This window comes from Diorhabda sublineata, chromosome 1, assembly GCF_026230105.1.
Source record: "Diorhabda sublineata isolate icDioSubl1.1 chromosome 1, icDioSubl1.1, whole genome shotgun sequence".
Lineage (NCBI taxonomy): Eukaryota > Metazoa > Arthropoda > Insecta > Coleoptera > Chrysomelidae > Diorhabda > Diorhabda sublineata.
This window is the reverse complement of record NC_079474.1, coordinates 33,085,844-33,097,990: the sequence shown is the minus strand read 5'-3', so window position 1 is coordinate 33,097,990 and position 12,147 is coordinate 33,085,844. Positions and strand designations below refer to the sequence as shown.

The window sequence follows — 12,147 nt, the reverse complement described above, 5'->3', positions numbered from 1 at the left end:
CTAAATGAAAATACGCCGATTCAACGCGCATCTCTTCTAAACGTATTTCCATTATTACCATTTACTTTGTAGACGTAACGTCCACCATAAATATATTTGAAATAAAAACCCGGATAGGTCATAAATTGATAAAATTTGTTATAATGGAACATTATCTTGACGCCAATAAGTCATTAGAAGAGGTGGGCGACGAAAATAAAATATTTTAAATAACTCTAGGTTGCAACACAAAAAATCCCGATAGCCCCGAGGATACAACAAATATTCATAATTGGATATGGTTCTACTGTTTTTCAAAATATTCTCCATTAAGATCAATAAACTTTTGCATGCGATTGTACCAATTGTCGAAGCATTTTTTCCATTCCGATTGAGGTACCAAACAGCAATTCGATGTTTTGACTGTTCAAAAACGTTTTTGTTTAAACTGATGTGTTAGAGCTCGCATTGTCGTGGTGGAGAATGATTCGTCTTCTGCGATTGGTTTCCTTGATCCTTTCAAACACTTCTGGTAAGCAAATGCTTGTGTACCATTCAGAATTGATCTTTCTACGTTATTCTAATGAAACTATGACGACATTTCCAATTATTCCGAGAAAACCAGACCACCAAATGGTCATGAAGTCATCGAGTGGAATTAATGTCCAAGTATGCCTCAAAATGTGTGTCTTTTGACGATCTTGCAATATCAGTTAACGCACAAAATCGATGTTTTCTGGCACAACAGTCGATTTTGGACGACCACCAGTGAAACAAGGTGACTCAAGATGGAGTTTCATCACTAAAAGTCGAAGCGAGTTGATCGGCACACTGCTGTTGGTTTAATCTACGTCTTGACAAAGATTATTATTAAAAATTTCAAACATCAAATCAATGTTGCCATATCTTAAGTAGCAACTCTCGTAATAAAAACAAAGAGGCTGTCATTTTGATCTTCATGTACACGAATTGTCTTCTTTTTCACAAATTGAGACTTGTTTTAAAATTTGTAAAACCAAAAAGCTCTCGGTTGAAACTTGCGCATTAATTACAAGTTTTCTCGGTTTAGGCAAAAGTAAACAACAACCGCTAAAAATAAATGTATTGTATTGCAAATTCCCATTTCCATTTAAATATAATGATACAAATTCTTTGCCACGTTGCATTTGTTTAGTTTACGTCTGGAACCAAAAGAATTTTCGATATTTCCACTCTTTCAAAAATTATCTATGGTCAAAACTGGATTTTTTATATATTTTCCAAACTATCAACTTTATAAGATTATAAATGTATTTGGCGTGTTTGTGGATAATCTTTTAATTGGTCATTTTTCCGAAAAATTCTCAAAAATGTCATTTTGAGTCAAATATTTTATTTAAATCTACACACTGAGTCTGAATCCGTTCCTGCTTACGTTACGTTTCCAGTCCCAATTCAAAGTCAGTTCGACGTCTAAAGAGATTGGTAGAGATAGATAATTTAGAAACTGTCGTCATAACTCATTTAAGCGAAAAATCAACATAGATTTTCTCTTATATTAGAGTCATGATACAAGCGATGTAAAATCCATATTAGATTATCCGGTATCTGCACATCCCTTTCAAATTGGTCTATTGTTTTCATTTGCACTCCAAAGCTCTTCAAATACAACTTAATAACAGAAACCCTAGATGGTAGTGAGACAATAAAGTAATTTATCAACGTCTATATACTATATATTAATGGGTATCTTTATAGGTTCTTATAAATAAATATAGATCGCATGGTATTTCGTTAATAGGCTACACAGATCTTCATATCCGTCAAGTTTAGACTACTTTCTCTGGAGGAATAATATGTCTTGGTCCAAACTGAATGAGAGAACGCTCCTGGTAAGTTGGACTAAACTACAATCACAAACACCAAAGGAATGATTCACAGTTGAGGAATTCGCTTGACAATATGGAAGAGGAATTTGATATGAGTCTTCGATTTGTGATATAAACATAAAGCAATTAATATGATATTCATGAAGGGCTGGACTTTACATCAACTATTCGAGATCGTACCATACGAGGTCTGGCTATTAAATAACGAGACTTCTCGCCTAGAGGGTGAGGTAAAAAACGAATAGTGCGTTAGATAACTAGATATCTTGTCTATGCACGTCCCAAAACACGTTTCAGTCTCAAATCTTCTTATATATTAAAAAAATTGATAAAAAGTTGATGATTTCCATTCCGAGTCCGTTCAGGCGTTCTACCCAACAGATTTGCTTAATTTTTTTTTTCAATGAAAGGTATTGATGCACAGATCAGCCATCAACCTCTTTCTTTTGAGTTTTTGAACACTTGAATCAGTTGAGTTGGAGAGGAGCTAGGCGCGGACATTCAATGTGGAGTTATGGATTTTTGTAGATTTTTGGCAATTTTTCTACATTCAAAGATCTATATCTCAGGTTCTAATATAGCTACAGAATTCGTTTTGATTTAAGAACACCTACTGAAAAACCTTCTTTCTTTTGAGTTTTTGAACACTTGAATCAGTTGAGTTGGAGAGGAGCTAGGCGCGGACATTCAATGTGGAGTTATGGATTTTTGTAGATTTTTGGCAATTTTTCTACATTCAACGATCTATATCTCAGGTTCTAATATAGCTACAGAATTCGTTTTGATTTAAGAACACCTACTGAAAAACCTTCTTTCTTTTGAGTTTTTGAACACTTGAATCAGTTGAGTTGGAGAGGAGCTAGGCGCGGACATTCAATGTGGAGTTATGGGTTTTTGTAGGTTTTTGGCAATTTTTCTACATTCAAAGATCTATATCTCAGGTTCTAATATATCTACAGAATTCGTTTTGATTTAAGAACACCTCCTGAAAAACCTTCTTTCTTTTGAGTTTTTGAACACTTGAATCAGTTGAGTTGGAGAGGAGCTAGGCGCGGACATTCAATGTGGAGTTATGGGTTTTTGTAGGTTTTTGGCAATTTTTCTACATTCAAAGATCTATATCTCAGGTTCTAATATAGCTACAGAGTTCGTTTTAGTTTAAGAACACTCGCTGAAATATCCTCTTTCTTTTGAGCTTTTGAACACTTAAATCGGTTAAGTTGGAGAGGAGCTAGGCGCGGACATTCAATGTGGAGTTATGGATTTTTCTAGGTTTTTGGCAATTTTTCTACATTCAAAGATCTATATCTCAGGTTCTAATATAGCTACAGAGTTCGTTTTAGTTTAATAACACTCGCTGAAACATCCTCTTTCTTTTGAGTTTTTGAACACTTGAATCAGTTGAGTTGGAGAGGAGCTAGGCGCGGACATTCAATGTGGAGTTATGGATTTTTGTAGGTTTTTGGCAATTTTTCTACATTCAAAGATCTATATCTCAGGTTCTAATATATCTACAGAATTCGTTTTGATTTAAGAACACCTCCTGAAAAACCTTCTTTCTTTTGAGTTTTTGAACACTTGAATCAGTTGAGTTGGAGAGGAGCTAGGCGCGGACATTCAATGTGGAGTTATGGATTTTTGTAGATTTTTGGCAATTTTTCTACATTCAAAGATCTATATCTCAGGTTCTAATATAGCTACAGAATTCGTTTTGATTTAAGAACACCTCCTGAAAAACCTTCTTTCTTTTGAGTTTTTGAACACTTGAATCAGTTGAGTTGGAGAGGAGCTAGGCGCGGACATTCAATGTGGAGTTATGGATTTTTGTAGATTTTTGGCAATTTTTCTACATTCAAAGATCTATATCTCAGGTTCTAATATAGCTACAGAATTCGTTTTGATTTAAGAACACCTCCTGAAAAACCTTCTTTCTTTTGAGTTTTTGAACACTTGAATCAGTTGAGTTGGAGAGGAGCTAGGCGCGGACATTCAATGTGGAGTTATGGATTTTTGTAGATTTTTGGCAATTTTTCTACATTCAACGATCTATATCTCAGGTTCTAGTATAGCTACAGAATTCGTTTTGATTTAAGAACACCTCCTGAAAAACCTTCTTTCTTTTGAGTTTTTGAACACTTGAATCAGTTGAGTTGGAGAGGAGCTAGGCGCGGACATTCAATGTGGAGTTATGGATTTTTGTAGATTTTTGGCAATTTTTCTACATTCAAAGATCTATATCTCAGGTTCTAATATAGCTACAGAATTCGTTTTGATTTAAGAACACCTCCTGAAAAACCTTCTTTCTTTTGAGTTTTTGAACACTTGAATCAGTTGAGTTGGAGAGGAGCTAGGCGCGGACATTCAATGTGGAGTTATGGATTTTTGTAGATTTTTGGCAATTTTTCTACATTCAAAGATCTATATCTCAGGTTCTAATATAGCTACAGAATTCGTTTTGATTTAAGAACACCTCCTGAAAAACCTTCTTTCTTTTGAGTTTTTGAACACTTGAATCAGTTGAGTTGGAGAGGAGCTAGGCGCGGACATTCAATGTGGAGTTATGGATTTTTGTAGATTTTTGGCAATTTTTCTACATTCAACGATCTATATCTCAGGTTCTAATATAGCTACAGAATTCGTTTTGATTTAAGAACACCTCCTGAAAAACCTTCTTTCTTTTGAGTTTTGAACACTTGTATCAGTTGAGTTGGAGAGGAGCTAGGCGCGGACATTCAATGTGGAGTTATGGATTTTTGTAGATTTTTGGCAATTTTTCTACATTCAAAGATCTATATCTCAGGTTCTAATATAGCTACAGAATTCGTTTTGATTTAAGAACACCTCCTGAAAAACCTTCTTTCTTTTGAGTTTTTGAACACTTGTATCAGTTGAGTTGGAGAGGAGCTAGGCGCGGACATTCAATGTGGAGTTATGGATTTTTGTAGATTTTTGGCAATTTTTCTACATTCAAAGATCTATATCTCAGGTTCTAATATAGCTACAGAATTCGTTTTGATTTAAGAACACCTCCTGAAAAACCTTCTTTCTTTTGAGTTTTTGAACACTTGAATCAGTTGAGTTGGAGAGGAGCTAGGCGCGGACATTCAATGTGGAGTTATGGATTTTTGTAGATTTTTGGCAATTTTTCTACATTCAAAGATCTATATCTCAGGTTCTAATATAGCTACAGAATTCGTTTTGATTTAAGAACACCTCCTGAAAAACCTTCTTTCTTTTGAGTTTTTGAACACTTGAATCAGTTGAGTTGGAGAGGAGCTAGGCGCGGACATTCAATGTGGAGTTATGGATTTTTGTAGATTTTTGGCAATTTTTCTACATTCAACGATCTATATCTCAGGTTCTAATATAGCTACAGAATTCGTTTTGATTTAAGAACACCTCCTGAAAAACCTTCTTTCTTTTGAGTTTTTGAACACTTGAATCAGTTGAGTTGGAGAGGAGCTAGGCGCGGACATTCAATGTGGAGTTATGGATTTTTGTAGATTTTTGGCAATTTTTCTACATTCAACGATCTATATCTCAGGTTCTAATATAGCTACAGAATTCGTTTTGATTTAAGAACACCTCCTGAAAAACCTTCTTTCTTTTGAGTTTTTGAACACTTGAATCAGTTGAGTTGGAGAGGAGCTAGGCGCGGACATTCAATGTGGAGTTATGGGTTTTTGTAGGTTTTTGGCAATTTTTCTACATTCAAAGATCTATATCTCAGGTTCTAATATAGCTACAGAGTTCGTTTTAGTTTAAGAACACTCGCTGAAATATCCTCTTTCTTTTGAGCTTTTGAACACTTAAATCGGTTAAGTTGGAGAGGAGCTAGGCGCGGACATTCAATGTGGAGTTATGGATTTTTCTAGGTTTTTGGCAATTTTTCTACATTCAAAGATCTATATCTCAGGTTCTAATATAGCTACAGAGTTCGTTTTAGTTTAATAACACTCGCTGAAACATCCTCTTTCTTTTGAGTTTTTGAACACTTGAATCAGTTGAGTTGGAGAGGAGCTAGGCGCGGACATTCAATGTGGAGTTATGGATTTTTGTAGGTTTTTGGCAATTTTTCTACATTCAAAGATCTATATCTCAGGTTCTAATATAGCTACAATGTTCGTTCTTTTCTATTATAATGATTTCTGATACTTATTTAATGGATTCGATGCGAGCGAAGCCGTGGGTAAAAGCTAGTTTCTCGTTAAATTGAAAAATTCTCCTACTGAGTGTTATAAATTGTTGCAAGAGGCTTATGGGAATAATTCTCTATCTCGTGACTGTTTCAACTCTGAAAATAGTGACCAAAATCAACAAAATTGTGTGTACAGATCGTCGAATGAGCATCCGGATGATTGCTGAGGTTATGAACGCCGATAAGGAAACGGTTAGAAAAATTTTACACATGACAAAAGTCTGTGCGAAGTTAATGCCAAAAAACCTGACTCCTGACCAAAAACTCTTGGGTCTACGGGTCTGTTCAGATTTCCTTGAAAGATTAGAAAAATATCTGGTTTGAAAAGGATCCGATTTGAGTCGATGGAAGCGGTAAACTAAAAAACTAAAGCCCCTCACCAAAGAAGACTTCCAGCACTGCTTCGATCAATGGAAAAAACGTACGGAAAATGGTGTGGCGAGAGGAGGGGAGTTTATTTAAGGGGAGCATTCTAATGTATAATAATTTTTATAATGAAACCCTTTTTCGTAACCAGTCTCGTTATTTATTATCAAATCTAAATTCCTTCTAATTATAACATTACAATCTGGAATTGTACCATCAATTCCATTTCTTTTTGATGCCATAAGTTCGACTCTGTAGAGGATTAGAATTGTAAGTAGCTCTTATTTCTCTTTGTTTTTCAAATCGAGGACGAAAATGGTAGAAGAGTAACCGTTTCAGTTTGAGGTAATGTAATTGAAACCCATATTAATTCGCCTTGAATAAACCATGGCCTTTCTATCTCTGCACGTTTCGACATTCAACTCGATATTAACTACTCCACTTTTCCTCACTGCAAATACATCAATGGTTTTTGTTCTTTCATTTCATTGTTTATCTAGAAATAAGTAGACGATTTTTCATTGTTCTTTTTCAATATTCAGCTGTTGAGTTTTATATTTATTATGAATTATTGTTTCCAAATAAAATAGCTTTAATATCGGTCAGAATACGGTCCAAGATCTTTATCGGTTAATTCATCAGTTAATTAATCAGTTAAGAGACAAGAACATTTACAATCATAAACATTTCAAAAGGTCCAAGAATTAAGAAATTAAAGATAACCTTTCACAAAAGCGATAGCGATCTTGATGTTCATTATCCACATATATCTATTATAAAGGACATAATATGAATTATGAATTTTGACAACTGAGAAAAACTACAAAAAACGTCTATTTTTAAAAACATATATTGCCAAAATGGTCAATGTATTAATAAGAACACTGGTTTATATGTAATAACTTCAGTGTAATCTACGCATATCTTTTAGATTTTGAAAAACCAGATTCTATAAAAGAATTCAACGCCATCGATTACCAATTAACCTTACCTAAACTATGAAATTCACTCGACGACATAACCTATAAAACTAAATGTCAATCATAATCGAACCAGAACGAATTAAAATTTAATGTCTTTTATTAACCAACCAATCAATATTCAACATGATTCACAACAACCTAGCCTAATCTAACCTATAAAAATTTAACGTCATTCATAATCTAACCAATGAAAATTAGTAACGATTTCTATAACAATCATAATCAATAACCTTAATATTTCTATTAGGCGCCAATTTGAATATTGCTTTTTGAAATCGATGAATTTATGTTTTTTAAATATTTGAAACAGTTAACTAAGTAATTTTTATCATTGTTATACTTTTATATTGTACTTGACCATAATTTCAGACCCATACGCGATGATAGTATTCATAAGTATTCATAAGCTCGGAAATATATTTGAGTTAGTACACTTTGGTGCTTAATTTTACCACAATTCTACTACGAAAACTCTCTTAATAGAGTTGGTAAAGACTTCGTTCCAATTTATACACAAACATATGGACAAATCGTAAAAATAAACTCCTAGGAGCCACGTAGCTCCGCTAGAGACTTCGACGTTCGAGATTCTCTCGGAATACTAGCTCGTGTAAGACGGACCTTAACAATTCGATCTCAAAACATCTTGCATGGGTTCGTATAAGTAAGAAATAGAAGGAGGTGTCATAAATCAGTAGGGAAGGTAGAAGAACATAGTTAAGTTGGTTTTTCCTAAAACGTGCTACGAGAATTAAGTTAATTACAGAAAGGTGATATGGAATTCCCAAAAGAAGGCAACTGGGTTGGGTATTGGTCAGTCAGGAGTCGAAGTATTATTGTCTTATAGAGAAAGGATGAAAAATGTCATGGAGGCCCACGACGTGTTCGCTACAAGTGTAGTTCCAAAAATTCGGAATAAAGAAAGAAAAAAAGGAAATACCCTCAAGGGTAATTTGGTAATTGATTTGTGAAGGTTGTGGCTGCACGCTATGGATTATGCCGATGACGTTGCATTTTTTATGAAATATAAGATGCAAACTGCCCTTAATCTCGTTTAGGAATGATGTACGTCCAGAGCTGTGCTGCTCACCAAAATCTCTCATAAACTTCTCTAACATCTTTAAATTTTCGACCAGTGTCTAGGAAATGAATTTTTGTTGAACTGAATTGAGGAGTGGTTGTGAATTGCCAGACATTAATGAAGCTCATAAAAAACTATTTTTTTTTAACATTCTATTTTTATATCTGAGACAGAAACTGTTAAACGCTGATTCTGCCAATAAAAGAAGTTTCTTCTGAGCGTAGCCAGGAGCGTCTTTGCTTTTATATTTTCTTTTATTTCTAGATATATAATTGAATAGAAACTTCGTTACACATTGGTTAAACCACAGATTTATCAAATATTAAACTCTCATGGCGTCGAATTTCTTCAAAGACAAAGTCAAAATTTACCAAAATTTGTATTAAATATGACACCATATTCTCCAGAACTCTACAGTACAGAAAAAACCCTTTCGCTGTACAGAAGATGTTTAGCAAAAAAACACCGAATTCTAAAAGTGAATCGATTAGTCTTAATACGAAATCCCGATTGAAAGAATGCAGTAAATCTGTTGAAAAATGTACAATAAGAATCTTTAGTCGTGTAGAATATACAGAATAATATTGTTACGAACTCGTCCACTGACGTAAATCGTGAAGCCGGTACCGAAATTCTCAAAAAGGCTATTTACACCTTTTTATATACGGCGGCGACTTTTTTATAGAATCAATTTATGGGAAGGTATTTTTGTTTGTCTAAATTCTAGAATTGTATAAATAGACGCTTGTTTATTGGCGAAAAAGTCCCAAACACATCGGGATAAAACAAGTTAACGGCGTGTTTTAATAAATTAGTATGTTAAAAATTAGATAAGTGTTTAGTGGAAAGTCTTAGTGCATAGTTTAGTGGATAGTAATTAGTTTAGTGTCTCTAGTGTTAGTGTATAGATAAATGAAGTTAAAAATAGTTTGAATAAATTAGAAAAATAAACGTTATAAGATAACAATAAATATTATTATAATCGACAATCCACTGTAACAGACAACATTTTTTCACAAATTATATACAATAATTATACGTTGAACGTTAATACAAAAAGATTTATAATTATCGGTATATTAATTATACAGGGTGTTCCGCCATATACAGGGCATCAAAATTTCTAAAAAAATTAATTTATTTGCAATCATTTAATATACCAAATTTGGTTTACTGTTTAAAACTGGGGGGTTCAAATTTCAAAGAATTTTTTATCTGGTAGATGATTTAAAATTTTTAATTTCAAACCATGGATAATTCAATTCAAATCTACAATTTCAGTTTCTTTAAACTAATAATCTTAAAAGTTCAATTGGTAAACTTCGGGATTATTTTTCGCTTTCCCAGTTAAGTTGATTGGACGAAGATTTATTGTCAAAACATTTTTTTGTGGAATCAGTTTGTAGATATATTTGACGAAGCCGTCCCTGTAACTACCCTTCCACAATCATCTATAAATTGTGAAACCGAAGAGGTTATCCGTAAAGTTCGGTGCCGCGTTTCCCAAAACTCGTATCATCCACAATTTTCGAAAAAGAAATTTTTCGAAAAAAAAGTATGAGTTCGGGAAAACCACTACTTGGTTTGTGGTTATACAGAAGCGGGGAAGATTGGAATTATAAGGAAGATAGCCCCATCGCCTTACAAACACAGGTTAGAAAAAAAAAGACATTAGAATATCAATTTTGATTTTTTATTCTAGTATTTTTGAAAATTCAGTAGAAATAATTTGGGTTCAATATTGTAATGTTTGTCTTACTTATTTGAACAGTTTTTAAACGAAGAGGTGTTTCATACTTACTTACATACACTAACACTTAATGCATTAATTTATTACTAAACATTTATTTAATTCGTTTAAATTAACTGTTTGTTCGACACCACATCCAATTATTTATTGATTATACGGCTGTTATAAACTCTTTTTATATACATTATCGTCATATTCTAGAATCTTATTTTCTAGAAATATAATTTTTTCATAAACAAACAACAAAGCTTTCTCAGAATCGTCTCTATAATCTATAAACAGCTTATAAAAACAATACAAAGATTTGCCGCTTTATGAATGTTTCCGGCGCATCCACCAAACTTTCTAGATTCTATTTCTAGATTCTAACATTGTAGCTGAGCCTCAAAGTTTAAATCAAAATTGTTTAGATTATAACAAAATTAATTAAATAACAAGAAATCGAAGTAACCAATTTTTTTAATTATAAAATTAGTTGATTGTTTTGTCTCAAAATCAAAACGATTTATCGATAAAAACATATTAAAAGGTCTAAGATGTAAAAATATTATTTCATTTTGAATAAATTTTAACGATATTAATTTGGATAGAAGCAAAAATATAAAAACCAAATAATTATATCATTCATTCTATTTTCAAGGATTTTATTTACTTTGTAGACCCGTCAAAGTGGCGGAGAGGATGCAAAACCAGAAACAAAAGAAAAAGTTTCCATAATTTTCAGTTTAAAAAATCAAGTTGGTGGTTTGGTTAGAGCTCTTCAATCTTTTCAAGATTTGGGCATAAATGTTCAAAGAATAGAATCAAGACCTTCTCAAACAGATGAGAATCAAGCGGATTTCATGGTTGATATAGAATGTGAACCAAAAAAATTGGAACAAGTACGTTACATTGTTATCCTAGAAAAATGTTTTTTATATACAAGGTGTCCCACGACGAGTTAGAACTATCTGTATATGGCAAAATACTTATAGTAAAATCATGAAAATTTCTAGGTTTGGGTTTTCGGATACAAACTTTTTAACTAAAATATTTTCAAAGATGGCCGAGTTCCGGTTCTACCGGAAGTCGACTGTAACTTTGTTATTTTAAATAGAACTTCCTCTATATTAATACATTTTTGAAATCTACGTAAAATTTTAGTATATTTTTGTCTGAAAACTTTTTTTGAAAAATTGATACTTTTTGATTTATTAATTTTTTTGTAAAAAATTTGACCGTTGCAGACCCTTATAAATTATTTTTTTAGGAGAACACCCTTTAATATATGAGAATGGTTTCTATTTTGTTGGTCTTAGCAAGGTCAGACGTATTTGAATCTATACTGAAAAATTGTTTATTTTTTACAGGGTGTGTATAAAAAGTGTTCAAAGTTTAACTTCATAAATATCAAATTTCTTCATTTTTTTAAATGGAACCACCTAATTTTTTCTATTTTAATTTAATTTTTAGAGATGCAAGTGTAGTCTAAGTTTTATTTATTCGTTATTAAATTGAGAACGAGCCATTTCAACGATTTTCGAAAGTATCAACAATTAACTAATGACGGTTAAAAAAGTGTCATTTATTACAAAGTCTAAAAGTCTGAAAATTTACAGAAAACATTAACATCTGAAAACGGTGAGGTTGAAGTATAGGAAAGTATACATAAATTTGCCTTATTTCTTACCCCTGAATGCATTAAAATAAAAAAAACGGGTAGTTCTATTTAAAAAAAAAAAAAAAGTTTATATTTATGACGTTAAACTTTGAACACTTTTTATACACACCCTGTAGAAAACGAAAAAATTTTCAACATAGATTCGAATACGTCTAACCTTGCTAAGAGCAACCAAATAGAAACCATTTTGATATCTTCAAGGGTATCGTCGTAAAAAAATAATTTATAAAGGTGTGCAACGGTCAAATTTTTTACAAAAAAA

At 32.6% G+C, this 12,147-nt stretch overlaps 1 protein-coding gene across 1 annotated transcript in view; it reads left to right on the top strand.

Moving 5' to 3' along the window:
- The first annotated feature begins 9,964 nt into the window (after window positions 1–9,964).
- The window catches only part of LOC130442053 (tryptophan 5-hydroxylase 1), a 28,651-nt gene continuing 26,468 nt past the window's right edge, over window positions 9,965–12,147 (top strand). Inside the window, exons 1-2 of the mRNA XM_056776032.1 lie at window positions 9,965–10,128; window positions 10,885–11,106. Of these exons, the coding sequence (XP_056632010.1) occupies window positions 10,033–10,128; window positions 10,885–11,106 (318 nt within the window). The 5' untranslated portion in view covers window positions 9,965–10,032. The remainder of the gene's footprint in view (window positions 10,129–10,884; window positions 11,107–12,147) is intronic.